Below are 27,823 nucleotides of genomic sequence, written 5' to 3' on the forward strand. Positions count from 1 at the left end.
GTGTGACTTTTGATTTATAGGGTACATGCAATGCATATTGATTTGCTCTGGTCAGCTGTATGCCAGCGTTTCTTTCGTCAATGAAATGTCATGATTAAATACTTATCTTTCCCAATCAGTGTTGTTCCTGTGGCCACGATTTATTTTTTGAGTGATTTTGATAACTTATTTGGGTGTTCTTTAACTTCTTTTGAGTAGTATACATAATGGGTTTTAATTGCTTGTACATACGTAGCTCCATAGCTGTTGTCCAGTAAGCGAAGGTGTTGACAACCGTCTGTGCCCCATATACAGCCGGGTCATGATTAATGGCCTTGAACCATTGCCTTATAATATACTGAAAGACTTATTTTCGAACCGTCATAAAGAATGGAAACCGATATTGTGCATGAGTGTGGCGATTGTTGTATTGTTACGAGTTATTTTCGGTTCAATGTAGTCTTATCAATGGATTTATAAAGGAGTCAACGTGGACTAATATGACCTTATGTTAAGTGTAAACTTTTGTCTCATTTAGGTACACTCATTGTCCACGGCAATGCGAGTCATCCTGTGAGGGCCATGCCAGTTACTCCTGGGATGAAATGGACTGGAGTAAGACTACAAGGAAATAATTGTACGTTACATATTGCCAATTTAATATACATGGTATGTGTTTAGGAATTGGTCTGAAGATTTATTGCAAGATAACAAAACCTATACCCGATGATGTACACATGTCACGCCTCTGAATCTTGTAAAATATTAAGATTGGAAGAATGTAAATATTTTATATTTTATTCCATTATCCATGATCTTTTATATGAATAATGGCTGTCAAATATATATTGCAAACAGCTTTACAGAAAGAAAAAGCGTCTAACTTGGCAATTTGTCCTTATTAATTGTATTTATTACACATCCATGATGAATAAGTATATATAATTTCACGTTCAAGGTCGCCACGGTGTGTATACATAATCATTGTTTTAATGCAACAGACCGTTTGCTTCCCATTGATGACACAAGTGTCCGACTCGTCGGGGGGATGAATGAGAATGAGGGACGTCTTGAAGTCAAGATTAATGGAACATGGGGGACTGTCTGTGATGATGGTTTTGACAGAGATGCTGCAAAAGTTGTGTGCCGAATACTTGGATATGAGTGAGTGTTCATTTCAATAAGTTTGTATATCAAATTATAACGAATAAAAGTTGTCCTGAGGTCGTTTAACACCGCAGCCAACATCATTCTCTGCTGCTAGTACATAATCGACTCTTATTCAAGTAATGACCAGGTGAAGGCATACAATGAACCACATAACTGATTCTCTTTAGTCATCTCTGACAGCAGGCAAGGATGCTGGGGACACAATCTTCATTTTAATCCCCACAGATAATCTATTGAAAAGGGAACACCCTATATGCATGGTTGGCTTATATTTACCAAAGGTTCAAGTCTATGTGGTCATTCCACATTGTTCATGATGCAACGTTATCATTTGAAAGCATTTGCTCTCTTGAAACTGGACTGTAATTTAACTTTGAAACACTCATTTGTTTCAATTGAGTATGGCCATATGTGTGTTTTATTGTAGAAAAATAGCTAAAAATAATTATATAATTGGCTGTGAGATCGAATCTATTAGTCAAATAAGAGCCCTATCTTCTTTGAAACGCATTTAGAAGTTGGTGTACTAAGTAAGGATAAGAATTTATGGATGAACAACTTCTTCATTACAATTAAGACCGACGTTTCGGTGTAGGTTCTAACACCGTTATCAAGCAAGTTATCATCACTTGCTTGATAACGGTGTTAGAACCTACTCCGAAACGTCGCTCTTAATTGTAATAAAGAAGTTGTTCATCCATAAATTCTTATCCTTACTAAGAGCCCTATCGCTACCGAGTAACGATAAACTGATATCGTCACTCTCAAGAGTTTTGATATCATATATCGCCACTGGTCAAATGCCAAGGGCCACTTGTTGTGACTCAGGGTCAGGATTGCTGTAGCGGCACTGCGACATCATGGCCAGAAGAGATCCCTTGACGATGGTTCAAGAAACTTGACACTTGATAAATGACAGTTGCAAGGCTTGTTTGTGTCTTCCTAAACATATTCAACTCAGTTGTATTGTCTGTCAAGTCCTTTCTCCCTTGATGACTTCAGTTTGGTTCTATCAAATAATTTCTATCATTTTCTTCGTCTCGAAAGTTGGAACTATTTTCCATCTTGAAGCGAACGGGTCACGGTTCGAGCACTACGTCTGAGAAGTAAAATCATACAACATCAAATTTAATTATATAACACACCGAATAATTAACGATCGTTGTCACGCCCCTCCTCAAAATATCAGTTTAACAACGCCACTTGATTAACAACCTCCATTACGTGTCCTCTTTATGTAGCAATACTATTACATGTAAATAAAGGGTCTATTTACAAATGTGAGTCACAGGTTGGTTGTAGGCATTGGTAGTACACTATGATGCATTTAATACATACATTCCGAAGCTCCAATGATAATAATAACTTTGTCAGCAAACTTTTGATGTTTGAAGTTAATTTAATAATGGCTATAACCCGTGAAGTTCCGGGTTAGAATTGATCTTCAGCAACCAATGCTTGTCGTATGAGGCGAATTACGGGAGTGGGTGGTCAGGCTCGTTGATGTCATCGTATCCCAATTGCGTAGATTGATGCTCATTATGTCAATCACTGGATTGTTTGGTCCAGACTCGATTATTTACAGACCAACGTCATATAGTTGGAATATTGACGAGTGAGGCGTTAAACAAACAAACATACAAAATAAAATAATGGCTGTATCCTTAATGACACACATGCAGTCAGATCTTGTGTCAAACAAAAACAAAAACCTAATATGGCCTTTTTGTGTAGACATTGAAATCACCTGAAATGAATGTACTGTTATATGAGTTTGTGAACACAATGCCTTGACCCTTTTAGATCACAACATAAACCTTTAGACATATATGTTTGTGAGTTTTCTTGAACAAATGTTTGTCTGAATATATACTTGTATCTATCTATCTGCAGCTATACAATATCATCTGACGTTTCTTCTGGCCATATGGACTTTGGTCAAGGTTCGGGTCCCATACACATTTGCAACCTTAGATGTGCAGGCACTGGTGACACCCTGCTAGAATGTGAAGGACCAACGTTTACTTGTAACCACACACAGGATGTGGCGTTACGATGCAGTGAGAAACTACTGCCTCTTCAAGGTAGGTGTTCATCACTGTTCAATCACCCTTCTAAGTAATCAACCATTTTGTCTTATCTTTGGTACCTTGTCTATCACATGTAGTTTAATGTAATGAAATTCAGATCCCCATCCTGTTATGGTGGACCTTTTATGTTAATAACTCATACAAACAATGTACACGTTTTGTGCTAACTCTTTTACACTTCTATGGTGACTGGATGAATGTGTGGAAGTCAAATTATTTTTGGATTACGATTTACAAAGCGAGATATTTTTGAATTCTTTCAATATTCTAGCCCATCGATCACTTGATTGTTTTGGGCCACCGTCACCTTGCAGGAATACTGCTGTGCTGGGTCAGGCAACAAACTCTTACATGTACCTGTTTATGCAAACAATGAGTGTCTTCACACATATCTGGAACTAGAAGAGTAGAACTGAAAATCAAGTACCATGCTTTACCAAAACTAAAGAGTTTGTTTACTTTTGGTCATATTTTAATTGTAGATATCGGAAGTGATGTACAGCTTCGTCATTTCCAAATGAATGACACGGATATTGGTCTTGAAATCAACGGAATAATTACAGTCATGGAGGATGTTGTATCATCTTACTCAGGTGGACATGGTGTCACTTTCAAACTTGGAATGAGAGGAGTGTGTCATGTTCATGTTCATGGACTGGCAACAATGCACAACCGTTTGTCAGGGATCTCAGTTGCCGTGAATACGGATGACCAGTTTAGTTTCGCTTCACAAATCAGAATATCTAACTGTGATGTAAGATCAAATGGAGAGTATGGTGTTTACATCCAGCAATATGTGGACATTTCCTTGACATCATGCAGCTTTTTTAGGAATACAAATCAAGCTATCCACATGGACAGCGATGCCTTAATAAACATTCTGGGCTCAAATTTCTCTGGTGGCACCAATGGTGTGTTTGAAATTGATTCAAAAGGATTGCAAGTAATCTAAAAATGACTTTAAGTGACTCACATTTCCATGACTATGTTTTAACAGGTAACGATGTCGGGGCATATATGTTTGATATTAATGCTTCAAATTTAAGAGGCTTAAAAATTGAGTTCATTAACAATACTTTCCACAAAATAACTGGCACTATCTTTTCGTTTTGGTTGGAACACGAATCTAATGCCATATTTATTAGCAACAACACATTCCAAAACATTACTGGCGGTATTGTTTGGCTACGTCCACCACACAACAAGCCTTTTCGTTTTTATTTTGAAAATAATACTGTCAAGAACACCACATTACGTCTATCTGGTAAGGCTTTAATTGAAATACTTGACGACATAAATGCAGGAGGAAGTCAGGTCAGCATAGCCAACAATGTATTTTCTGCAAATAAAGCCGACCAGGTAATATTCCTTGGAATAATTAGAAAACTCGAAGGGAAAGTGGGCATAACAAAAAACATATTCAAAGATAACATATGCTCCGAGACTTTAAATGTTTCTTCCTATCAGATCACACTGAAGAACAATGTTTTTAGTAACCCATCTGCCAAGTGTGAACTAGACGCCCCAACGTTTGAAAGATGGTATGCCATTGATGCCCGATGGAACTTCTGGGGGAAGCGGGAGATGGATGATATAGTGGACAGAATACATGGATTTGATATTGGCATGGTGAATGGATTCGTGCATTATCTGCCTTACTACCTGTCTGAACAATTAACTGATATTTCAAGTGATCACCTAATATTCAGTGGTGGTGAGATCACTAGTCAGGTACATCTTCAAACGTCTGCATCACCGTACAGGATTTGGAGATCAATATTCGTCAGGTATGTACAAACTAGATGTCAGTATAATTTGGATCATGTAAATCCCACAGTTATCCAATTTATAATACTTGTGCTGAAAATTCACGATTGACATTGTCGCGAAGCCTATGTTCACTAAAACATCACATATGTGTTTTATTATCAGACCGGAGGGCATATTACGCATTGACAAGGGCGTGGAACTACTATTCCAACCGAATAGAGGAATCTATGTTGATGGTAGGAACTCTTACATAAATTGGTCATTATCAAATCGGTGACGATATTGTCAATGTAAAGAGGTAGAGATGTACAATGTAGCAAGCGAAGTGAAATTCACGATTAAGGTTCCCAATGACATCTCCTGATATTTCCTGATCTTGTAGTGACAGTTATTGTCATCCCTTTTACTCACAGGCGTGCTTGTGGCTGGAGAGGGTAGTACTGCAGAACGAGTCATATTGACAAGCGCAACAAAGGAGCCCTGGTTTGGCATTGTTCTTCCATTCAAGACAGGTATTTAGCTTTTGTATTTCAGCATCACCACGCTGTGGCAGCATGTTGGTTCGAGGTAAGGCCACAGTTGCGTAGGTCGAACATATGTACCATTTGGGAAAAAAAACAGCAGTATGGACATGGTGCTAAAAGTCACAGGATCATACAAAGATCAGAATAAATCTGTGCTTCGATCACCCAATCATCAGATGTACACAGTGCCTAAGACAAGACAATACCTTTTTTTCAGAATGAGAACTGAATATGATTGCAATTAATCATATATCAAGTCATTCCTGATGTGTAATTGACACACTCTTTGCAAACATTTGCTTCACAGTCACGATGTTGTTGACAGATGGGGTATCTAAGATGGTCAGACTGGTCAACGGAACAACAGCTAATGAAGGACGAGTTGAAGTGTTCGTGAATGGGTCATGGTCAACCGTGTCCACAATTGACAGAAATGAGGCGCTTCTTGTCTGCAGGGCATTGGGTTATGGGTCTGTATGTTCATAATAAATATATGAATAATGTTCATAATGTGACATATAATTTTTCCAAAGTTGTGAATACAATATGTACAGTGAAGCAGGGACGTTTTTAAATATTATTCTGTAAGGATTTGGATTAAATTGTATATCATTATATCATTCAGTATGATTCAGATTCCTACTACATAGTGCCAATTTGTACTTGATCTTTGCGATTTCATCATTAACTGATGTAATGGAGCCTACGTGCTTGAACCAGGGTTGAACTATTGCTACAAGTGGCTTTAAATCATACCCACTCTCTACCATTCTTTCGGAGAAGAACCTATGGCCTCCCTCTACTTTCGACATTTACAAAATCCGGCATTCTCATTAGTTCACCAGTACCAGTATACTAAATTATGTTGTTAGTGGCAGCCTACAAGGAAAGGAAATATTCATTCATAAAACTTATTTCTCAACTGATCTTTTTTTAAATAGTGATTTTACTTACTATACCTTCCAGAAAGTGTGACGAAATATTGCAGATGCGTAACGTTGTGAACAACGACTGAGAGAGTTTCACAGTTGGACATTTGTTGCTACGTTATCATGTACCTTCTGTAAAACATTATGTATTGTTGTGTGCAATGGTTGCTTTGATGGTATCTCGCTTTTATTGCCTTTCACTGAGGTATTATAGTCATAATTATAGTTTAAGTATCTGAAAGTAAACATATATGTTTCAAGACTGATCGTAACTGATCCCTCAATTGAGCTATTCAACCGACTGAAACTACTTGACTTAAATTATGCCACATGACTCATAACATATCCTATTACCACAGAGTTTGCATCTAGTTTCTCATTTTGTGCTGGTAGAAATATAACTATGTATTCAAACTGTTCATGTTTCATTTCTAAAGCTCACGCTAATGCGTTCGTTTGTCAAGAAAATAAAGACAGATGTCAAATGAATGGATTATTTGACACCTTAACATTGAAAACACAGTTTCTCCATCTCAAATCTGGCGACCAAGACTGCTTATCCTGTTAGGTTTGTTTTATCAATGGATGTTTTCAGTATTGATAAGATACAATATTAACAACATGTTACATAATTAGATCAGGAGAGTTTGCAAACTACCAGCATGGTGGAGGAAGTGGACCTGTTCTCCAGGATCTGAACTGTGATGTGATGGCCTCCTCCCTCTCTGAGTGCCAGCCAAGCTACTCTACCAGTAGAAACTGTGACCATAATCGAGATGTTGGAGTCAGATGCCATCAGTTTGTAGCTCATACAGGATCACACACATGTAAGGAAGATTATTATATCCATATGGATGATTAAACTGATAGTTATGGATATGGTTGGATTAAGTACATATTTCCATAAGAGTAAGTGGAGCAAAGATCGCTCTAACTATTGAGGCATTGCAATTTTCACATAGCCGACGGCAAAACAAGTTAAATTATTAACAGTTAATGTTTATTGAAATGTGAAGTATGAGTTTACCACATCCTGAGTCGTAAAATACCACATCATTTAATAAAGGTGGACTTCTGTATCTTCTGTGATTCTAAAAATTATTTTTCCAGTCTCCTACCTGAAAAGTGTATCTATCCTTGATTCTCAACGTGGTATTGTGGTGCAGACTCCAACGGTCCGATTATCCAACTGTCACATCAACAACACAGAAAGTGCAGGAATTATGATCCAGACTGATTCCATCGACATTGACCTGAATGGAACAGTTGTAGAACATGGACGGTCAACAGGTATTTGGGTTAAAGTTTCTAAACGTTTCCGTCTCAGGAATGGCACGACACAACACAATCAAGGAAGTGGAATAATCTTATCTGGAAATATGTCCAGCACAACTGTTGAAAACATGAACATCATAAATAACACTCTTCATGGTTTGGAAACACAGTTAAATAGACTTAAGGACGCTACAATGTTAGAAATCAAGCACAACAAATTTGTGGATCATGTTTGGGAAGGGTCGGGTCTTAAACTAAATAAGTCCCTCCAGTTGAACACCATGGTGGTCCTTGAACAGAATACATTTAGTAACAATGGCAAGTCTATGGATGTCAGACTGCATAGTGATTCTGACATTTACAATAACAATAGATGCATCATCAGAGGGAATATTTTCAAATTAACTGGCCCAGTATCAATGTATTCAGAATACGACACATCTGTCTTCATTGAAGACAATACTTTCAAGAATTCCTTCGGTGGAGACAAGTGTTTCTTTGCTGTGGATATACATAATACAAGAAATGGTGGCAGAACTCAGAATATTAGTCTGTCTACTAATAGTTTCCAAAATATTACAGGTCAATGTGTTGTTTATGTGAAATCAACAAAATCTCAATTTAACGGAACGCTCACCTATAACCAGATATTCAATTCTCCCACCAGTGAAGCAACAGTCATGTTGAACTCGAAAAACGTTAGTCTTCATTATAACACGTTTGATAACCCGGGAGCTGATTATGAACTGAAGATTCTGTTGACTGGAGAGGAGGAAATAAACGCTGAGCAGAACTGGTGGGGAAGTGCTGATCCAGCTATTGTCAGGGAACGAATTCTAGACAAGGATCTTGACCAGAGGCTTCTTAGAGTAGACTTCCTTCCAATCCTCACTGAAAATTTCGATTGTTCTGGGGTGAAGAATTGCAGTGATAAGGGCGAATGTGTTCGTCCAAATGGATGCAGATGTGACGCGGGCTGGGCTGGAGTGGATTGTTCTGACTTTGACTGCTCTGGTGTTGGCAACTGTAATGGAAACGGTTTCTGTATAGGGCCAAACATGTGTGATTGTACTCTGGGATGGGAGGGTCTATCCTGTGTGCTTGCTACATGCCATGAGGTTAACGACTGTGGTGGAGATGAAAGAGGATATTGTGTGTTGCCTGAGAAGTGTACATGTTTCCCCCAGTATAGTGGAGCTGACTGCTCCCAGTGTGCACAGCTGAGATGGGGAGACAGTTGCCTTCCTTGCCCTCAGTGTAATCATGGATCATGCAACCTCACAAATGGTAAGTAATGAATAACACAATTATGTAAATGTTTACATTTAATCTCATTAGGTATGAAATCTTTGAAACTTGTGACCAACGTTTATAAATTTATTCAATGTGGTATTGTTAACATATGACCACAGGTATTGAAATATTCAATGTGTTTATTTGCATAGCATCTTATTTACTAGAATTATTCAGGTATGTGTTTGTCTTCCTGCACATTTGTATTTGTAACATTTTGATGCCATTTTGAATGATCACGTCACGTCCAATTGAAATAGGCGACTGTGCATGTGCTACTGAAAACTGGTCAGGAGAATTGTGTGACACGTGCAGTGAGACGTTTTATGGACCCAACTGCCTTCCATACACTAATGTCCTCAACATCATCCCAAGCTCTGGCCCTGACACTGGAGGTACAGACGTCCACATCTGGGGACACAACTTCCCGGAGACAGAAAACAACATCTTCTTCTGTAGATTTGACTCCACAGTGGTCAGTGGCACACGCCTGTCAAAGGAACACATCATTTGTAAGAATCCTCAGCATCAAGCGCGCATTGTAACTATTGAGATTTCTCCCGATGGACTACATTTTACGCGAAATCAGGTAAATATGTGAATGGTACTTTACTAAAAGTTTGCCTTACACTAATTACAAAATTAATAACTAAATACACAAATGCACGTGACAGATGGAAAGAGTTTTGTGTGCAAAAACATCATGTCTGATACCCCTGTTGTGTATATTCCTGTTGTCCAGACAGCTTTCACCTACTATGAAGTGTGTCCACCTGGAGCGTGTGGGAAGACAGCCACTCCTCCTCATGGTCACTGCTTCTTTGGGGGATGTGTGTGTATACTACCCTGGTCAGGGGAGGACTGCAATGTCGAGTTGAAGGCACCAGTTATTTCTCCTTTTCAAGAGAAACAAATTGCTGCTGAAGGAAATGAATATCAACTTCAATTAACACTCACTGAGGTAAGTTGTATCCTACTTAATATGGAGCTGCTACACATTATTAACAATTGTCCTAACAGACACTTGTTGAGTGCGTTGTCATCATACATCAATTGGTAATGGTGTATACCTGTGTGGAAACGGAACTTCCTGGTTAGCACGATGCAGAGAAAAGCATGATTGTTTCAATCATTCACATCAATCAAACTGGGTATATAATATGATATGAATGTCACCATGTTAATTACCGCGTTTATATGATTTGTGATTGAGAAAATAAGTACTCAAATTTCATTGACAAAACGTCAAAACGATGTCTGGACTATTGTTGTCCAACTCAGCTCGTGTGCACCTGTCACATTGTCAGTGCATCTTAAGCAAGAGTCAGGTGACATAAATATAATACCCATCGCATCTGCACAGCTTGTGGCTTCTGAAATATGTTAGGTCAATTAAATATTAGGCCAATTGAACACAATGGTTCCCCGTTTATAACAATGTAAATATTCAGGGCAGTGCTCCAATTGATTGGTACTTATTTGGAGCTCCACCTGGAATGGCAATTGACCTAAAGACTGGGCTCATCTTCTGGGAGAGGAGCGTCGCCAGTGTCCAGCCATATATCATCAACGCCAGGGCTTCCAACCGTGTAGGACGTTCAGAGGTCCAATGGTCATTGACAGTCCAGCTGTCCTATAACATAACAATAGAAGAGGTGACGCCTAGTGGGGTACTTCCTTATCCCAAAACCATACAAATCAGTGGAATGGTCACTTACTTTGCTGAAACGTCTCAATCATTGATTGCTTTTGTGGATGTGAAGTGAGTATACATGCTATCTTTTTTTATGTATTCATTGACAACAGTAGTGAGTTAAAGCTTAACATCGCATTGACATCTATCACATTAATAATGAGTCAATTCAGTTATTTTCAAAGATAATGGTTAAATATTAATCCTATGTTATGCCATTCTTAACAATGAGGATATATTTGCACTCAGAGATTGTTAAAGTGTGTTTCTTGAAAACTGATTTGTCAAGCGATTAACAGCAGCATGCTCAACCTAATGGTGTTTTCTTATAAGGGTACGAAATAAAGGCACAATCACAAAGATTTCCATTGTGACATCAACGAGGAACAGGGAACGTATTGAAGCAATGTACTTTCCAAAGGCTGGTGACAGTGGACAGTTTGAAGTGGTGAAGTATACTAATGTCTTCTATCCTTCAGTTAGGTGACTGGAAGATATAAAGCCTTCAATTAATATAATATTCCTGTAAACTTTAATTTTAGAATCTCCACTTGGTGTTCGATGCTGAAAAAACATATGGTTTTTAGTGACAGTGTATGTAATGGTGTGATGTCCTTGCGTAATCAATACGAAGTTGTTTCTACTTTAGGATGGCCGTCACCCAGCAGACAGTGGGTTCACTCCTCAGAAATCCTGGAGTGTGTTGGGGATGACATGCGTGCCTGGATATATAAACAGACATACCTACTTGGACCAGGACGTTGTGGAGATGCGAGGTGTTACTGTACTCAAGAATGATGGAGTCAATGGGATCAAAGGCATCACAGCTAGGGTGAGTTTAAATGCAGTACTGTTGTGCATGGCGTTTCACAATACCTGTACATGAATAATAATAAATGGTATAGACATTATTGTCATGTTCTGTCACCGAAAGCACTGAAACGTACATCGACAACAGCATACTACATTAAACAAGCATGTATTCTTTATCTCTTCTTGTCTGATGATACATTATGTTGACATGTCATCAATAAGTCTATGTTTGCGCTATAGGTGGAGGGAACTGGTGGTCCACTAACATCTGTAGATGTGAGAGCTGGAAACAGACTATCAAGTGATAGTTCTCAACCCTTAATAATATTCTTGGACAAAGATTCTGAAGTGTCCATAGATCTGATCCTCACAGCATCCCGTCCTCTCCGGGGCGTTATTGCTGTTGTGTTCAGCACACCCGATGGCACCAAAGCCAGAGTAAGAATAGGATTGCAGCTAAATGTCAGGAAACCTGTTCTGGTCCTCTCACCAACATCCCTGTCAGATAGTGTGCCTCGAGGAACACAGAAAACTTTCCAGGTATGTCCTTTGAAATGGAATAATGGGCAAAGTAAAGATGTCAAATGAATTACTTCAGTGGACTTTTCTTATGTCTAGGCGTTCATGACTCGTCTTATATTTATATAGTGGTGTCAGAAGTATTCCCATAAATCGCCTCAACATCAGTTCTCGAATGTCAGGAATGCTATGAATGGTACATTTCTGTCTGCTCATGTTAACAGGTGTATATAAAGAATGAAGGTCAGGTCACTGCTAAATCACTTAGAGTAACAATGCCTTCAGAACCAAGACTCGCGATATCTGCCTATTCCACAACAACTAGAATAGCTTCAGTAGATGGCCTTGACCTACATCAAAACGAGACGGCCATCTTGGTATTGACAGTCACGACTGGTGCAACTGATGGTCTTGGGCAGTTTAGTGGCAGCGTGGCCCTGAACTCAGATCTCTCATCGGCCAGTATCTCCTACAGGTTCTATGTGACATCCCAGGAGAAACTGAACATCAAAGTTCGGGTAGAAGATGAATACACATACTTTGCTTCTGACAAACCTTTGGTGTCTGGAGCTGTGGTGACACTTCGAAACCCTAGAAGAGGGTACACGGAACAGAGAATAACCAACAACCAAACAGGCATGTTGTTCATCATCTTCCTAAGTTTCAAACCCCATGTTTATGTTAAATTTAATTCAGTTTCTTGAACTGTATTTTGATGTTTCATGCATGCAAACCAGGGACGGTTCGAAAGTGATATTGACAAATTAACCATGTCTTAATAGCTAATATTATATATTTATTTTACATGCAATATAAGGCAGACGTTGGTTTCTTAAATGCACAATTTTTATTTTTGCAATGGTTGAGCTGCTATCTTTCACAGACTATGTTGTGTTTGGGGAGGTTCACGAAGATCGCTACTCGCTGACAGCCACTGCTCCAGGACATGGATCCTACTCAGCTGTAGTCATTGCGAAACCCTCAGAGTCCTCCTTCACCATTTTCCTACAAAGAGTTGCTGTGAAATACACCTGGACTGTTACCCCCACAACATTTGAGGACAAATACATAATCACACTGGATTCTACCTTTGAAACACAGGTAAATTGGAAACACTAATGCTACTTAAAGGGAAGTGAATTTACCTTTGACTCACTAGTTATTTATGCAGTACATATGCTAATTATTTTAATAATTTAATTGAGGGTTTTCAACATACATTTTAAGTCTAATTCGTCAAAACAATTATTCTCGTCAGGAAAACGTAGTCTTTTTGTACATTTCTTTCCACATGAAGCAACGGCATGATTACACGCGACTGATATGTACTAATACACATGAATCACTTGTGAAGGTACCAATGGCTGTTGTCACGGTGGAGCCAGCCAACATCAATTTGATCCCTTATGAAGAAGGGAAGAAATATGTGATCAATTTCAACATCACCAACCATGGCCTGATAAGGGCAGACAATGCCAGGTTTACACTGCCAAGTCATCCAACACTGATCTTTACACAGGTGAATATGTTGCTTCTTTCTATCACATACCCACATGTGTAGTAAGGGTGAACACCATGTCTCATGTCCCCCGGCATGATAGTGATGGAATATTGCTAAAGGTGGCTATACTCAATCACAAAATTCCTCTCAAATAAAAGATGGAAGAGTCAGAGAGTTGCATCCCTTATCCATACCAGGAACCGCTGATCGCAGTTTAAAAAACAGAAACACCACAGTTACAATGTCTTGCTCACCTAAATTGTCACCTTTAGCTTCATTCGTAGATGCCTTTTTGAAGCATGCTAAACATAAATATATTTGGGAATTTTATTGGTGATCGGGTGTACTCAAAGTAAACACATCCCATTTAATTATATATTTTCAATATGAAACATGACACTCAAATTCAAATAATATTTTCAGTGGCGTTATACACAAATCAACTTACTTGCTATGAAATGCACCATGAGACTGGGAAGGTGGGTACAAATATTATTTCAGCAGTGATATGAAGCAGTATGGTAAGTTACAATGTAATGTGATAGGTATGCGTAAAAGGTGTAATACCATTTGTCTGTTTCTTCTTCATAGAAAATAGATCCCATAGGAGATGTAGAGGCAAACACAAGCATCATTGTTCCAATCTTGGTTAAACTGAAGCCTCGAGTGAAGAGGAACCTAGGCACATCAGCATGTGGTTTGAAAATGCTTTACGATTACTATTGTGGTGGTACAAAAACTGGAGTCCAGGACATCACATTGACAAGGATGTATCCAGGAAGACCTCCATTGCCCTGTGGTAGAGGAAGCGGAGGAGGCGGAGGAGGAGGCGGGCGAGGAGGCGGAGGTGGTGGAGGGAGAGGAGATGGTGGAGAAGTTCGTTATGTTGGGATATCAGGTAATATGCTTTCAGAGATCACTCATATCCTATATATACTGAACCGCAAAAGAAACGTCACCCAAGTAACATTGCATGCAAAGTTGTAATTTAAATATCTGGGTAATTTTTGTCAAAGTTTATAAAATTTAGCATTTCCTTGTCCGGAAAAATGAAATTTGATGATAAAAAAACAAAGCAAATGACAATAAAACCGATCGCTCAAATGCATCACGGCAACGGCCATGGTAACCCGATGCACGTGAGTTCCGTGCAAAATTGAAATGCACATGCGTTCCCCCATTTCTTGCCCTATTAAATCCGCCCAGATCGGATAACATTCATTTGTTATTGAACTGCTACCACGTGCCATGATTGACAAGAAATCCGCGACACCAAGCTCAAGGACGATTGCAAGCAGGACAAACCGCCCGGCAAGTAGCCAATGCATTTCACTTCCACGTAAGGACAATATACAGGCTCCAGCAACGGTACCAGACCACCAACACTACAGAGGACCGATCACGTAGTGGAAGACCAAGTGTCACCACCCGACGTCAGGATCGTCCGATTGTGCGATAGCATCTTCAAGATCGCTTTGTTACTGCTGTGGAAACTGTATGACAGACCATGGAAACACACCAGCGACACATTAGTGCGGACACTGTGCGTCGACGATTGACGAGCAGACACCTCCACCGTCACAGGCCACACCGAGTTCCCATTCTGACACCACGTCATCGCCGGGACCGTCTTCAGTGGGCAACACAGCACAAGCTTTGGCGCCATCAGCAGTGCAGAAGAGTCCTCTTTTCAGACGAGAGCCGCAACTGTGTCTCAACAGCAGATGGCGACGCCGTGGGGAACGTTATTCGGATGCTTGTGTTATTGAGAGAGACTCGTGGGGTGGTCCGAGAATCATGGTGTGGTGTGGAATTTGTCTTGTACTAAGGGTGGGTCTTCGGTCTTCCAGAACATCGGTCTAGGGAGAGGCAATGGTGTTACAGCAGCTCGGTACATTGATCAAGTCTTGAGACCACACGTGTACCTCATTTGGCACGTCACCGCAACCACGAGTTTCAGCACACTGCGAGAGCAACAAGAGACTTCCTCCAGCAGAATGGCATCAGAACCATGCAGTGGCCTGCCTTCAGTCCCGATTTAAATCCCATTGAGCACCTGTGGGACGAGATCCATAGACGGCTTAATGACGTCCCACTAAGGCCGACAACTGCAGCTGAACTGCGTCAGGCGTCCCTCAGAGTGTGGGCTCAAGTGCCTATGGCCTCCATCAACCGTCTCATCCATTCCATGTATCGACGTTGCACGGCAGTCATCAATGCACACGGCGGAAACACGAGATACTGACTTGCGATGCCATTTTCACAGAGATTTGTGTTTTGTTTCACTTTAAGAACATTTGACACTTTAATTTCAACCTTGATGATCAGTTTTGCCAAGTTTCTTCTTTTTAATATCTCTCAAAGTATGTTTACAATGTTTGGACAAATAAGGTTTCTCATATATCTATCCATGGTGACGTTTCTTTTGCGGTTCAGTATATCCTGTTTGTTTTCATCATGTGAGGGTACGAACAACTAAAACAATCATGTTTTTGGTTTTAGGTACTGTTGGTGGTGGGTCATCTCCATCCAGTTCAGTAGTTGTCTACAATCCTGTGACTCCACTCAGCTGTGACTCTGTTGGAACACTCATCTCGACGTGTATTTTGGGTTTTCATCCAATTGCTGGATGTGCTGTAGCAGTGACTGGTTTCTTTGGTGCCAGTGGCTTCCTGGGATTTGCAAAAGCAATCTTTGACATTGCTACTGCATGTCTGCCTGTTTGTGCTGAATGTGAAGTGGCCCTTACAGTGTGGCAAGGTGTTCAGTAAGTTCAGAATATGTAAGGTGTAAAGTGTTTTAAGTAAGGTCATTGTTGTTTGTTGTTTATGCAAAGGTTCGAAAATCATGTGATGTGGAAATGGATCTGGGCCAGCATTATTTAAGACACACATCTGAGGTCTTCAACTAGCATTTTCCTAATATTTGAACCTAAACCGAGTCTTGACCTTATCTGTTTTACTGGGAAGTGGAAGGTACTTATGATAGTACAAACACGGCAAAACATAATCTGGAACGTTTTACACTCTTCAAACCTTAATGTAATAAACCCAATCGTGCCTTGTCCTTTCATGCCAGAAGTAAACATGGCAGTTTTCATAACTATTCTATGCACGTTCGTAAATTCGAATCTCTTCTTTGCCCTGATAATGATCCTTGGAATATCAGTACCAAACGTGGATCATTGGAATCACAAAATAGGTTAATATAAAAATTGCGCTTTCTTATCATAGATTAGATATCTAGAGATATATTTGAATTCATGTTTAAGAAGGTTAAACACAAATCATTCACTCGCTCTAGGTGCATATACGAAGAGTACAAGGACTTTTATCCAAAACGACTTCGACGTGCTACAAATGGGGAGATCATCCAAGGAGTCGTGAACAGTAATGCTGCCCTCAGGAACTACATGATCATGTTGGAGGAACTCTATGGAGGACAAGAAATGTAAGGCACAATTTTGTTGGTATTTATCATCCCAAACTGGATTCCACATAACATATCGCAACAATGAAATTGCTTATCATGTTATTGTGACGTTACCATTACGTCAGTATCAAATGATTCTTTTGCAATGAAGTTGGTTAGCTGCAGGTTTAAACATCAAGACACTGGTTATTACTGTTAATATGCGAAACATGTTTGCAGAATGATTTGGATCTTCAATATAATCTCACCATTGAGTCTTATGCTATCACATATATCAGAACCCAGCAGAACTATATTCTATTCAAGAGTATGTGCACAGTGTGTGGAAGTTAGCAGAGGAACATATTTGATTTAGATGGCGACTATTTCACATTTGTAGCACAATTATTCTACAGTTTTATTATTTTCTTTTAAACGCCTATTCTATTGGATTGTAATAAGGATAATTAATCATACAGAGATGTTGTTTCTAAGATATGCAAGTGTGTAAGAGTGCCTAATGTCTTTGAAAATGTTGAATAGCCACAATCACATAGAAATAAGACACAGTATTCATCATCTAGGTTATTTCGGTTACATAATGTACAGGCCCGTTCAACAATAGGTATTATATTACTCCTTCCTTTCTCAGTTTGTAAACATTTACAGGTTAATGTTAAGTTACATGAACTTTTAGATGATGTAAGGGCTACACTGTTTAAGATTAACCCTTTAAGTTGCCTCTTCTAAATCTATCTTTTGTTTCAGACACACTTTCAGTGTTTTCCGGGAATAAAGTCAGTCTGTTATTTTGTATAGATATAAAGGGTTTACGTAGACAACAGAGCAGAGTAATGGATCTCTAGTTTTCAGGAGAGGAGACAAATACCTTATTTTCATAAAATGATTTGATCATTCCTACTGACCATTGTTCGAGGATGAATCCAGGATCCAATATTTAGTTGAATAATGTAACATACAGTTCCAGCACCTTGTCAATCAATGTCACAAACCGTTTTTTTAAGCTTGTTGACAGCTTGTCACACTTCATACGAGGATATTCCTATATATAATATATTATTACTGATTTCAGTTTCAAAATCATTAAAATTACATGAATTACAAAGATCTACAAGATCTACTAATTACAAGATCTGTATCATGCCGAATCCTCTTGAAATGGTCGTGCAAATCCCTAATGGGAGATAACTTGCTGTCGGTTAAATCTCCTACTATGTTCGATAAAAAAGTTAGTTGGATTTTGTCTGCATACTATTTCTGTTTGAGTTTCTCTGAGTTTATATGCTTTACTGACATTGCGGAGGCAGCTCCAGTTATCTGTGCATTTATGTTTATAATATGCTCTGGGCGCCTGATAGTCACCTCTTGCAGTTTAACACTCCTATTCTAAACCAAATCTTACGGTTTTTTTAGAGTATTTTTTTATATAGATTTCATGAAATGCTTGAGGAATCAAAGATAATTTCGGCTGTTTTAATTTATACATTGCTTAACTGACTGACAACCTCGTTTACAACATTTATGGCATTGGTATTATTGGTCATATTGAGTTTCAGACATACGATTCACTGTTTGTAATATAAATGTTATCTATGTCCTTGGCAATAAGTCTCTTTTCCTCATGATAACCTCTCTGTCATTATCCTGACACTCATCAGTTATAGTTTTGGCTGTTTTTACAGGTAGACCAACCATTATAATTATACTACTATGTGCATTTGAAAACAAAGGCTCCGGCTCATTTATCTCAAATTCAGAAATAGAGTTGATTGCACTGTAGAGGAAACCACTTTGACTATTACTCTAGTGTATTTACAGGTAGCACGCCCTACCAGTTATCTTGCCCTATGTACATGTTGTTTGTTTCCATGGTTGTTTACTTGAATAGTATTCTTGGCGTATCTCGATATAGGTATTCCTAGATTATTTCACCAAGTTCGCACATTATATCATCATGTAGGTCATAGTATTCAGTATTATCATAGTCAATCAAGGAAACGTGGTCTGGTTCATCTTTAGTTCTAGCGTTAAGGGTCCATGCAGGTAGCAAAGGTACTGTAAGTCCCCATGGTCCTCAGTATGGTGACCTCACTTTAGTTGCTGGTGATATATAGCCCTATTTTATCCTTTGTAATGTTATGAATTGTCATATTTTATGGTTATGTACTAGTTTTAAACATATATCTGTGATAGTCTAGTTGTTTTACTGTCCTTCGTCGACAGAATTTTATACAGTCTACATATATATTATTATAGTCAAATTTTGTCTCGTCACGATATGGCTGCAATATTGCCGATGTGACGTTAAATATTAACTCACTCACTCACACTAGCGTTAAGGTCCCCAATCAGTATGACACTATTATCCACTTTATAACTGATAACACCATTTCCAATTGTATCAAAACTATCTATGGAAAAGTAAGGTAATTACTCGACGATGGGGATGTATATAGTGCCTATAGTCAGATTCCTAGCAAATGTGTTAGCAAACTTTTTAACCCCTTTTTTCACGTGGTCAGGGCATAAGGTCAGTTTTATCATATAGATGTAATCCTGTAGAATTAAACTGTTTCATACATGACATTTTATCTCACCAAACAATGAGGTAGCAAGGCTACATAGCATATATTCCTTTTCATTGAGCTATTTGTATTAATGTATTTGGGCTAGTTGGGTCATTCTAGTATACGCTGAGTCCTGGTCTTGACCAAACCAGCCCGAGTCTCGTTATGATAACGCACCGCTGATAGCGTAAATATCTGTAATGGTTGGTATATATTGATTACTCTGGTATAAAAAGTCAAAGGTAGAAGTTATTGCATCCCTGATTTTACTGTTACTCGATTTCAAGATTTGCTTTTGAGAATAAAATTCTTTCTTAAATACATCAACGGTTGAGTGTGTACTTCATTAAACTAAAAAACATAAAACGATGCAAAACTGAAAGTGTAATTAGGACAACTTCTGCATAATGTACATCCTGATGTCCCATCATTATTCTCTCTATAACTTTGTGGTATAACTGATTTACTAACGTTTTGTGAATGTCAGTTTATAAATGCGAACCAAAATGGCATTATGTTTGGATAGTAAAACATATAATAATGGTTTCTTTTGTAATGCTTTTGTCATATCTGACAGTCTAATGTTTACAGTGTCTAGGAACGCTATATGCTTACAGTTGAATCCAATGACATCTGCCTCAAAGTTAAAAAAATTGTATCGACTTTTGTCAATATGTTTGCTAATCAAAAGACAGTGAGATTCTCTATATATCATTTTCTTTCCAGTAGTATTAGGGAGGGAAAATGTGACTATATTTACATAGAGAAACAGCATTTGCTTGTTCAGATGGCATTCAAGAATCACGAACTTCTTGCACTTAGAGTGATGGGCCTTGGATTGATGTATAGAAAATGCACCAACGTATACAACTTTTTTGTAATACAAGATGATTTCTGTTTTTAGGTTTGGTGTGTTTGACAACAGTTGGGTGTCTTCCTTCAACCTGGCCCTTGCTGATGACAGTGCAGGGGGAAATTCCCTCTCCTCCAGTGAGATCGCGTCTATTGTTTCTCCGATGAACTCCACACAGGGTCAGATTGTAGAGAAGTTCCTCCAAAGGTGGAACAAAACGTGGACAGCTTGGGAAGATGGAACACTTGCTTCACTTGGTCCTAAGGACGATGTCATTGCCTACAATGTCATCATGTCCAGATTTCAGCAGTTTAAGACTGATACAGAAAATGCCAAACAAGTAAGTCGGAAAGTTTACACATTTACATATTATTGCAGTTAGAGTTTTCTATATGAATTCAAATATTGTTTTAGCTGGGACAAGTGCCACCTCATCCATAAAGTTAGGCAGGGCCAGTGTAGTAGCTTTTTCATATTTGTTCATGTGCATTTTATACCCAATACTTATTAGTTAGTTAAAGTGGCATGACGTCACATTGTTCCTTTCATGAGATCACAACGTCATCCATTGTTCCGAATTGATAACATTTCGTCAGAACAACTGGTTGAATACATAGAGATTATCACGCCAAGGCTCGCTAAAAACAATGTTTATTCCTAATGCAGGATATTTACCTTCACCAAACACACAAGTGTGAATACCTCTTTATCATGCCATTATTTCATTCTGTGCTTGAAAATCGCTTTCCCTCTCTCACAAACATTACCGAAACATTGCGAGTTTTCCTGGAATGCGCGCATTGATATTTATTACGTCACAGGGTAAGTGATGTGTCAGTCGGACAGTGACAGTAGCCAATATAGCTCCAACTGAAATCTGTTTCTTATACATAGGCGAAGCAACATATACGCAAAAACACAATTGTTTTTACTTGCCTTTGGCGGCAATCAATCGGTCTGTCCGCTAGAGTAACTGCCCTTTGTCAAAGGGAAGCTACTATATCCCTAGTCTATGAGACGTCACGGCAACGCTCAGACGTTGTTGATAGTAAGCCTGTCCTGTCATAACGTCAAGAAGTGCAGTCAGATGAACACACAGCGACAAAACGAAACAAGGTAACAATTCAAACATATTACGGCCAAATCCAACCGTTTTAATTTGTGAAGAAGGTTTCAAGCCGCAGAGGTCTACAAGCACATATCTGGCTACTGATCCCGCTTGGCAAGGCCTACAGCCCTCGCAAAATTGTTTCGAAATTTATATCTCCAAAGTTGCCAAAACTTATAAGATGCCTCAGCAACGTCACAGTTAGACACTGGTTTTCAGTATATTAGACTGTTCTTTTGATAATGATAGCAATTATCCCGGTAGTTTCTCCAGATTCTCGATGGGTTAATTCTGACTCGATCGTCGAATGACAAGGGCGACGTCATGTTTGTTTATAAACACTGAAAGTAGTCCCTACTTAACCTTTGATGTTTGCATCTCTATCCGCATATGTTTTTATCCGTTGGCTTTATCCTGCCGAGAAACCTACCCATTATATGATAAACTGATGTTTCTGTGTAGGATTGAAATGTTATATACTACACACAAAAGTTATGGGAACACCAAAATATTCTGTTATAAAAAGGAACATTTAATGACATGTGATCGCATCATTAAAATTGTGCATTAGCAGATTATCAAGCTGCAAAACAAAAACATTTACAGGTAGCTGTCATTGAAAAGCACACACGAACAAGTCGTATAAGAAAGTTGGGGTCAAAAATGGAAATCACAATGTCAATAGCGGGTGTGTTCTCCACGTTGATTGATGCATTCGGTGCATCTTCGCCTCAAGGATCTTGCAAGGGTGCGAAGGGTAGCCTGTGGAATCGCCTGCCATTTCATTTGGAGCCACTGAACCAGAACCTGAAGATCTGGTGCAACTCCATGATTGTCCCTGACACGTCGTCCCAGAACATCCCAAAGAAGCTAAATTGGAGCTAAATCCGGCGAATATGCTGGCCACTGCATCACAGTCACATTGTTCTGTTGCAGGAAGTCTCTAACGACTCTAGCCCGATGTGGTCTGGCATTGTCATCTTGCAGTTGTTCAACTGTGGTAGGACAAGAGGGCGCACAATCTCGTCACGATACCTTACTCCATTCGACTTGCCTTGACCAAGATAGAGAGGTGTTCGGTGATGCAAACTTGAGCCTCCCCGTACCATCACAGAGCCACCGCCAAATCTGTTTCTTTCTCGTACAATGGCATCATCATAACGTTCTCCAGGACGTCTCATAACCCTTACCCTTCCATCATTATGCTCAAGGCAGAAACGGGACTCGTCAGTGAAGAGAACTCTGGACCTTTGTTGATTATCCCATCTCAAATGTGCCCTGACCCAGGCAAGTCTTGCATCTCGGTGATGAGGACGAAGATGAGGACGTACAGCTGGACGACGTGACCTTAAATGAGCAGCTCTGAGGCGGTTCCTGATGGTCGAGACGCTTACGTTGGTGTGTGTTGCTTGTCTCAGTTGCAGTCGCAAAGCACTGGTTGTTGTGAACCGGTTCCGAAGGGCTTGCAGCACAACGTATCGGTAATCTGCCCTAGATGTTACTCTCGGTCTACCAGAACGCGGTCTGTCCTGCACTCTCCCTGTTGTCTGGAACCGTTCCCTCAGTCTGTGAATGACAGACGGCGATACTTGAAAACGACGGGCAACATTCTTTATGGATGCACCATCTTGTAGCCACGCTATGGCCCTACTCCTGTCGTGAATGCTTAACAGTCTTCGCTGGGGCATGTTTAAGGAAATGTGTAACTTCACAGTGTCTGAAGCTTCTTTATAAAGAAAAGTTGCCACCAACTGCATGGGAATTCTGACTTTCACGTGCATTAGGTTGTTGTGTTTTGGCGTTTGAATCTGACATGGCGAGGGAGTCTTTCTGCACCCAAGTTTTTTACTGGTTTAGCATTGCATCAATTTGACCAAATTCGTCACAAAATGAAGCACTTGCAAAAATGCATGACTAAACACGTCATTTAAAGTGCCCTCAGTGCACACAAAAAGTTGCATTTACTGAAGTTCATTAATGACCAAACCACGTTAAGTTTTATACATGGCTATGAAATTTAGGGGTGTTCCCATAATTTTTTTGTGTAGTATACATTTTCTTTTTTGAAAGGGCAGTGGGTACTTTATAACATTACCTCCTCGGAACTCAAGAAGTTACTCAAGTTGGGGGCACTCATTCAAGAGGGACATATGATCCGTAATTCTCCAATAACATTGTAAGATTGACTGGCCTGACGTTTCAAATCATAAGAATCACATCTGCCTGAAACAGCTGACAGCCGCATCCCTGTGGAAATTTGTATGTATGACAATACATTGCAGGGAGAAGATACGACAGAACAGAGTGTATTTCAAATTTTAAGTCCAAGAGAGAACTTAAAAGGGTGACCGCTTCATGTTTGTTTGCGAAGAAGCAGTGCTACACTCTCTCAGTGATCTCAAGGCTCTTACTGGTGTTCGTAAATTCAAATCGCCGACCTTACTCAAAACAATTGACTCCACATCCCTGCTAAAATATAATGATATTGTCATGGATATAAAATAGAATAGATATAAACATATCGTGTTTTCAATTTGAACCTTCACGGTAAAAATTGGTCTTTAGTAACTAACGGGTCGGGTGGTTATTCTCTGCAGATTTATAATTTGTCAATATGGCAATTGTATCCGAATAAACAGAATCGATTTAAGGTAGATAGCAACTGATATAAATTATCTGAATTGTGTATTACAAATTAATATTAGCGCCATGTTTTATTATTGCAGAGAGGATTTGACTCCATATTTGATGACTTTGGAAATGCAGTCAAAGCCTATCAAGAAAATGAAAAGAAGAAGGTGAATACTGCACAAGCATGGCAATATATTTCATTTTGTCTCTAAAGATTTTTAAAAATGTTATTATATAGTTTCTTCGATTATTCATCAAACGCAGTCGATACCTTATAAACTAATTATAGTGAGGACATTGGCTTTAAACTGAACCCTATGTCTGCCTCAACATTGAAAAGTTTAATATTTGCTTTTCTGAGAAAAAGTCCGATCGACGGTTCACCCTAAACACATAATTACAAATACGTAAGCCAATGTGACGAGCCTATATATTGCCGTTAGTAAGGTGGTAAGGTATATATATCTCTTACAGTTACGTGAATTACTCATGTGTACTTCTTCGAATTGTACTCGACTAAGGGATTTACCTTGTGTTCCATCCCAATGTTGCTCTTCATTTACTGACTACATGTAAATCATTCAATGCAGAACATGGTTGATTTTATGTAGTCTCAAAGTGCATGTATTCTCCTTTCAGAGTGGCAGTGATGACGGAGTGTGTGCAAAGGTTCGAGTACGTATTGTGCAAGATCTGGTTCTCACACGAGATGCATTCACTGCTCGTTTAGAGATAGAGAATGGTGAACAATCAGCCCTGGAAAGCATTCGGGTCACCGTAAACATCAGGGCCACGTATGGCGATGAAACATCTACGAATAACAAATTTTCAGTTGGTAAGGACTTGAGTCGTACATATCTATATTCACATGTATATCACAGGAACTGAAATGGAAACCCTGTAATGTTGTTTTTATTGAAAGTGATTCAGGTTTAAGCATGAGAATTTACAGGAAATGTGAACTGTAGGACATTCCTTCTTCTCTTTTCCTCAGGAATCCCAACACTGGTGGGCCTTACTGGGGTTGATGGTACAGGCAGGCTAGAGACAGATGTGTCAGGTACAGCAGAGTGGCTTATCATACCCTACTCCACGGCGGCAGTCAAGGAGGACACTCTGTATGATGTCGGCGGGACTCTCTCTTACACAGTCGATGGTTCGAATTTCTCCATCCCTCTCCTACCAGACACAATTACAGTAAAACCAAATCCCAGCCTCACTGTCAACTACTTCAAGGAGAAGTATGTCCAGGGGGATGACCCAATGACTTCAGATGTGGTAGAGCCAGTTGTTCCCTTCACACTTGCAGTCATGGTCTCCAATGGGGCATATGGTGTAGCCCGCCAGCTGAAGATCACCTCTGCACAGCCAGAGATCATTGAAAATGAGAAGGGATTGTTGGTCGCTTTCAAGATAATTGGTGCGCAGTTGGATACACATCCTGTCAGTCCTTCTCTGTCTATAGACTTTGGGGATATTGAGTCCTTTGAGACCAAGACTGCTCGCTGGCTTCTAACATCTACCCTTAGGGGGAAATTTTACAACTACACAGCTACCTTTGAGAACATTAACCCCCTTGGTGATCCTCAGTTATCCATTATGGAAGACCTTGGATATCACGAGTTGGTCCATCTGGTGAGACTCGAGTCTCCAAATGACACCAGAGACGACTTTCTGGTTAATGATATCATAGATGAGGACGAAATGCCTGATGCCGTTTTTGATAGTTCAAATGGATTTTATTCAATTCCCGTAAATTCTTCAAATGTCATGTCCTTCAGTTTACGAAGAACTGAGACAGTGGGAAGCAGGTCATATATTTACGTAGACCTTACTGTTATGATTTCCAGGAGATCCTTCTCAAACTATACCTACACTCGCCTGGTGAACAATCTGACAAGAGATAGCGCGACTGACACACTTCTGCAAGTCACCAGAGATGATGGGAAGAAGATTTTGGTTGGACCTAATGCCTGGCAGACATCCTATTACCATGATGAGTTTTACTTGCACATATTTGACTATCACAAGAACATGACTAAAACAACTAATATCTCTTACTCACTGGTATTTGGACCTAAAAATATGCACAAGCCGACATTTACGAAGAGTATGTACGAGATATTCGTTGCATTTGATCAACTCACAGGTCCCATTCTTGAACTTCAAGCTACGGATAAGGACCCGAATACGCAACTATGCTACAGTCTTGATGGGTCTTCTGTTTTCGCAATAAATGAACTGACTGGAGAAGTCAGAAGCCTTAAACCACTCACAAATACACTGTATGAACTGACTGTGACAGTAACAGATGATGGCATCCCATACTTGAGTAGTTCAGCCAAGGTTGTGGTGAGGGTTGGTAACTACAGCTCGTCGTCCTCAACATCAGGTACTGTTTCACCTTCTACCGACGAATCTTCAGTCTCTATCCTCTCGACCCAAAGATCCACCTCCCAAGTTTCAGGAGAAACATCATCTGTGACTGTGCCCATTAACGTTTCTTCCACCATCGTTACTGCTACATCCACAGCAACAGGTCCAGGTCTAAACAACACAATTGATGTAGGCACGGCCTCTGTCACTACGGACACTGTAACATCATCCACGTTCAAGGAACCATCAACAGGTCTAGGTCTAAACAGCACAATTGATGTGAACGTAACCTCTGTAACTGTAGGCACTGTCGCATCATCCACGTTCAAGGAACCATCAACAGGTCCAGGCCTAAACATCACAATTGATGTGGACGCAACCTCTGCAACTTTGGGCACTGTCGCATCATCCACGTTCAAGGAACCATCATCAGGTCCCGGTCTAAACAACACAATTGATGTGGACGCAACCTCTGTAACTGTAGGCACTGTCGCATCATCAACTGTCAAAGAACCATCAACAGGTCCAGGCCTAAACACCACCATTGTTTCAAGCTCGAGTTCTGTGTTGACTCCAGCTGGTACTACTGTGTCAACATGTGGGTCAACAAACAACCTGTCCCATGTTTGGATGTTGGTGGTACCGGTAATACTGATATGTATGTTACCATAACATACATATTTACAGACCGCCGTCATAATGCTGGAATATTGCTGAGTGCGGCGTTAAACAGCAAACCAACCAACCAACCATAACATACATATCATTGTGAACATCTATATATCCTGTCAAACGTTCGAGTGAGCTATGTGAGCATCTGTCTTTAGTATTTACATATTCTCTGAAAAAAACACGATCTATGATGCTTAATGTCTGAATGAATGATTGCTGCATTCTTCATTATGCTTTTATAATTTCGATACCACTTTTATGTTGGTAGCGGTTTCCTAAGAAGGTAGTTGCAATGAGATAAAAGGTTCCTTTGTATAGCAGCACTTCATATATGCACGCCATCACATACAATGCTCTCAATTATAATCAGATATTATATCACAACATTATAAAAGCATCTCAGCACATAAGTATGTCTTGTATAGATGTATTATGTCATATATCACATTGCATTTCTTACTCACAAACACAATATGTATGTGTAGCTTGACTTAAGGCAAGCTATACTTAGTCAAATTAAAAACTTCACATATTTAAAAGTAATCCTATATATGATATACAACGGGAAAATGTATCGGAGAAGGTAATTTTTAATCATTAATGTCCAAAGAAGGATTTTAATTAACGG

The 27,823-nt window shown here is 39.5% G+C and overlaps 2 protein-coding genes across 2 annotated transcripts in view; both read left to right on the forward strand.

Annotated features, from left to right (window-relative positions):
- LOC125378243 overlaps positions 1-4,204 on the forward strand; it is a 29,126-nt gene extending 24,922 nt beyond the window's left edge. The window contains exons 10-13 of the mRNA XM_048393528.1: positions 518-616; positions 981-1,143; positions 3,043-3,233; positions 3,722-4,204. Coding sequence (XP_048249485.1) covers positions 518-616; positions 981-1,143; positions 3,043-3,233; positions 3,722-4,191 — 923 coding nt within the window. The 3' untranslated portion in view covers positions 4,192-4,204. The remainder of the gene's footprint in view (positions 1-517; positions 617-980; positions 1,144-3,042; positions 3,234-3,721) is intronic.
- A 52-nt stretch (positions 4,205-4,256) lies between these two features.
- On the forward strand, positions 4,257-27,823 carry LOC124117058. Its single transcript, XM_048393527.1, has 22 exons — positions 4,257-5,026; positions 5,172-5,245; positions 5,423-5,521; positions 5,859-6,003; positions 7,099-7,289; positions 7,573-9,024; positions 9,291-9,619; positions 9,773-9,991; positions 10,482-10,792; positions 11,057-11,171; positions 11,373-11,555; positions 11,777-12,076; positions 12,280-12,691; positions 12,939-13,156; positions 13,410-13,574; positions 14,148-14,454; positions 16,059-16,323; positions 16,860-17,006; positions 20,460-20,748; positions 24,243-24,314; positions 24,787-24,982; positions 25,142-27,823. Exons 1-22 carry the CDS (start codon positions 4,257-4,259, stop codon positions 27,193-27,195), a joined length of 8,313 nt encoding a protein of 2,770 aa, XP_048249484.1. The 3' UTR covers positions 27,196-27,823.

Source organism: Haliotis rufescens, unplaced genomic scaffold (assembly GCF_023055435.1).
Source record: "Haliotis rufescens isolate VD_foot unplaced genomic scaffold, xgHalRufe1.0.p SCAF_12, whole genome shotgun sequence".
Taxonomy (NCBI): Eukaryota; Metazoa; Mollusca; class Gastropoda; order Lepetellida; family Haliotidae; genus Haliotis; species Haliotis rufescens.

Excerpts from the sequence above, each read along its gene's own strand:
- LOC124117058 (XM_048393527.1), top strand. The coding sequence starts at position 4,257 with ATGTTTGATATTAATGCTTCAAATTTAAGAGGCTTAAAAATTGAGTTC. Across the intron at positions 17,007-20,459 it reads CTCTATGGAGGACAAGAAAT|GTTTGGTGTGTTTGACAACA; the intron begins GTAAGGCACAAT and ends TTCTGTTTTTAG. Across the intron at positions 24,315-24,786 it reads AAGAAAATGAAAAGAAGAAG|AGTGGCAGTGATGACGGAGT; the intron begins GTGAATACTGCA and ends TTCTCCTTTCAG.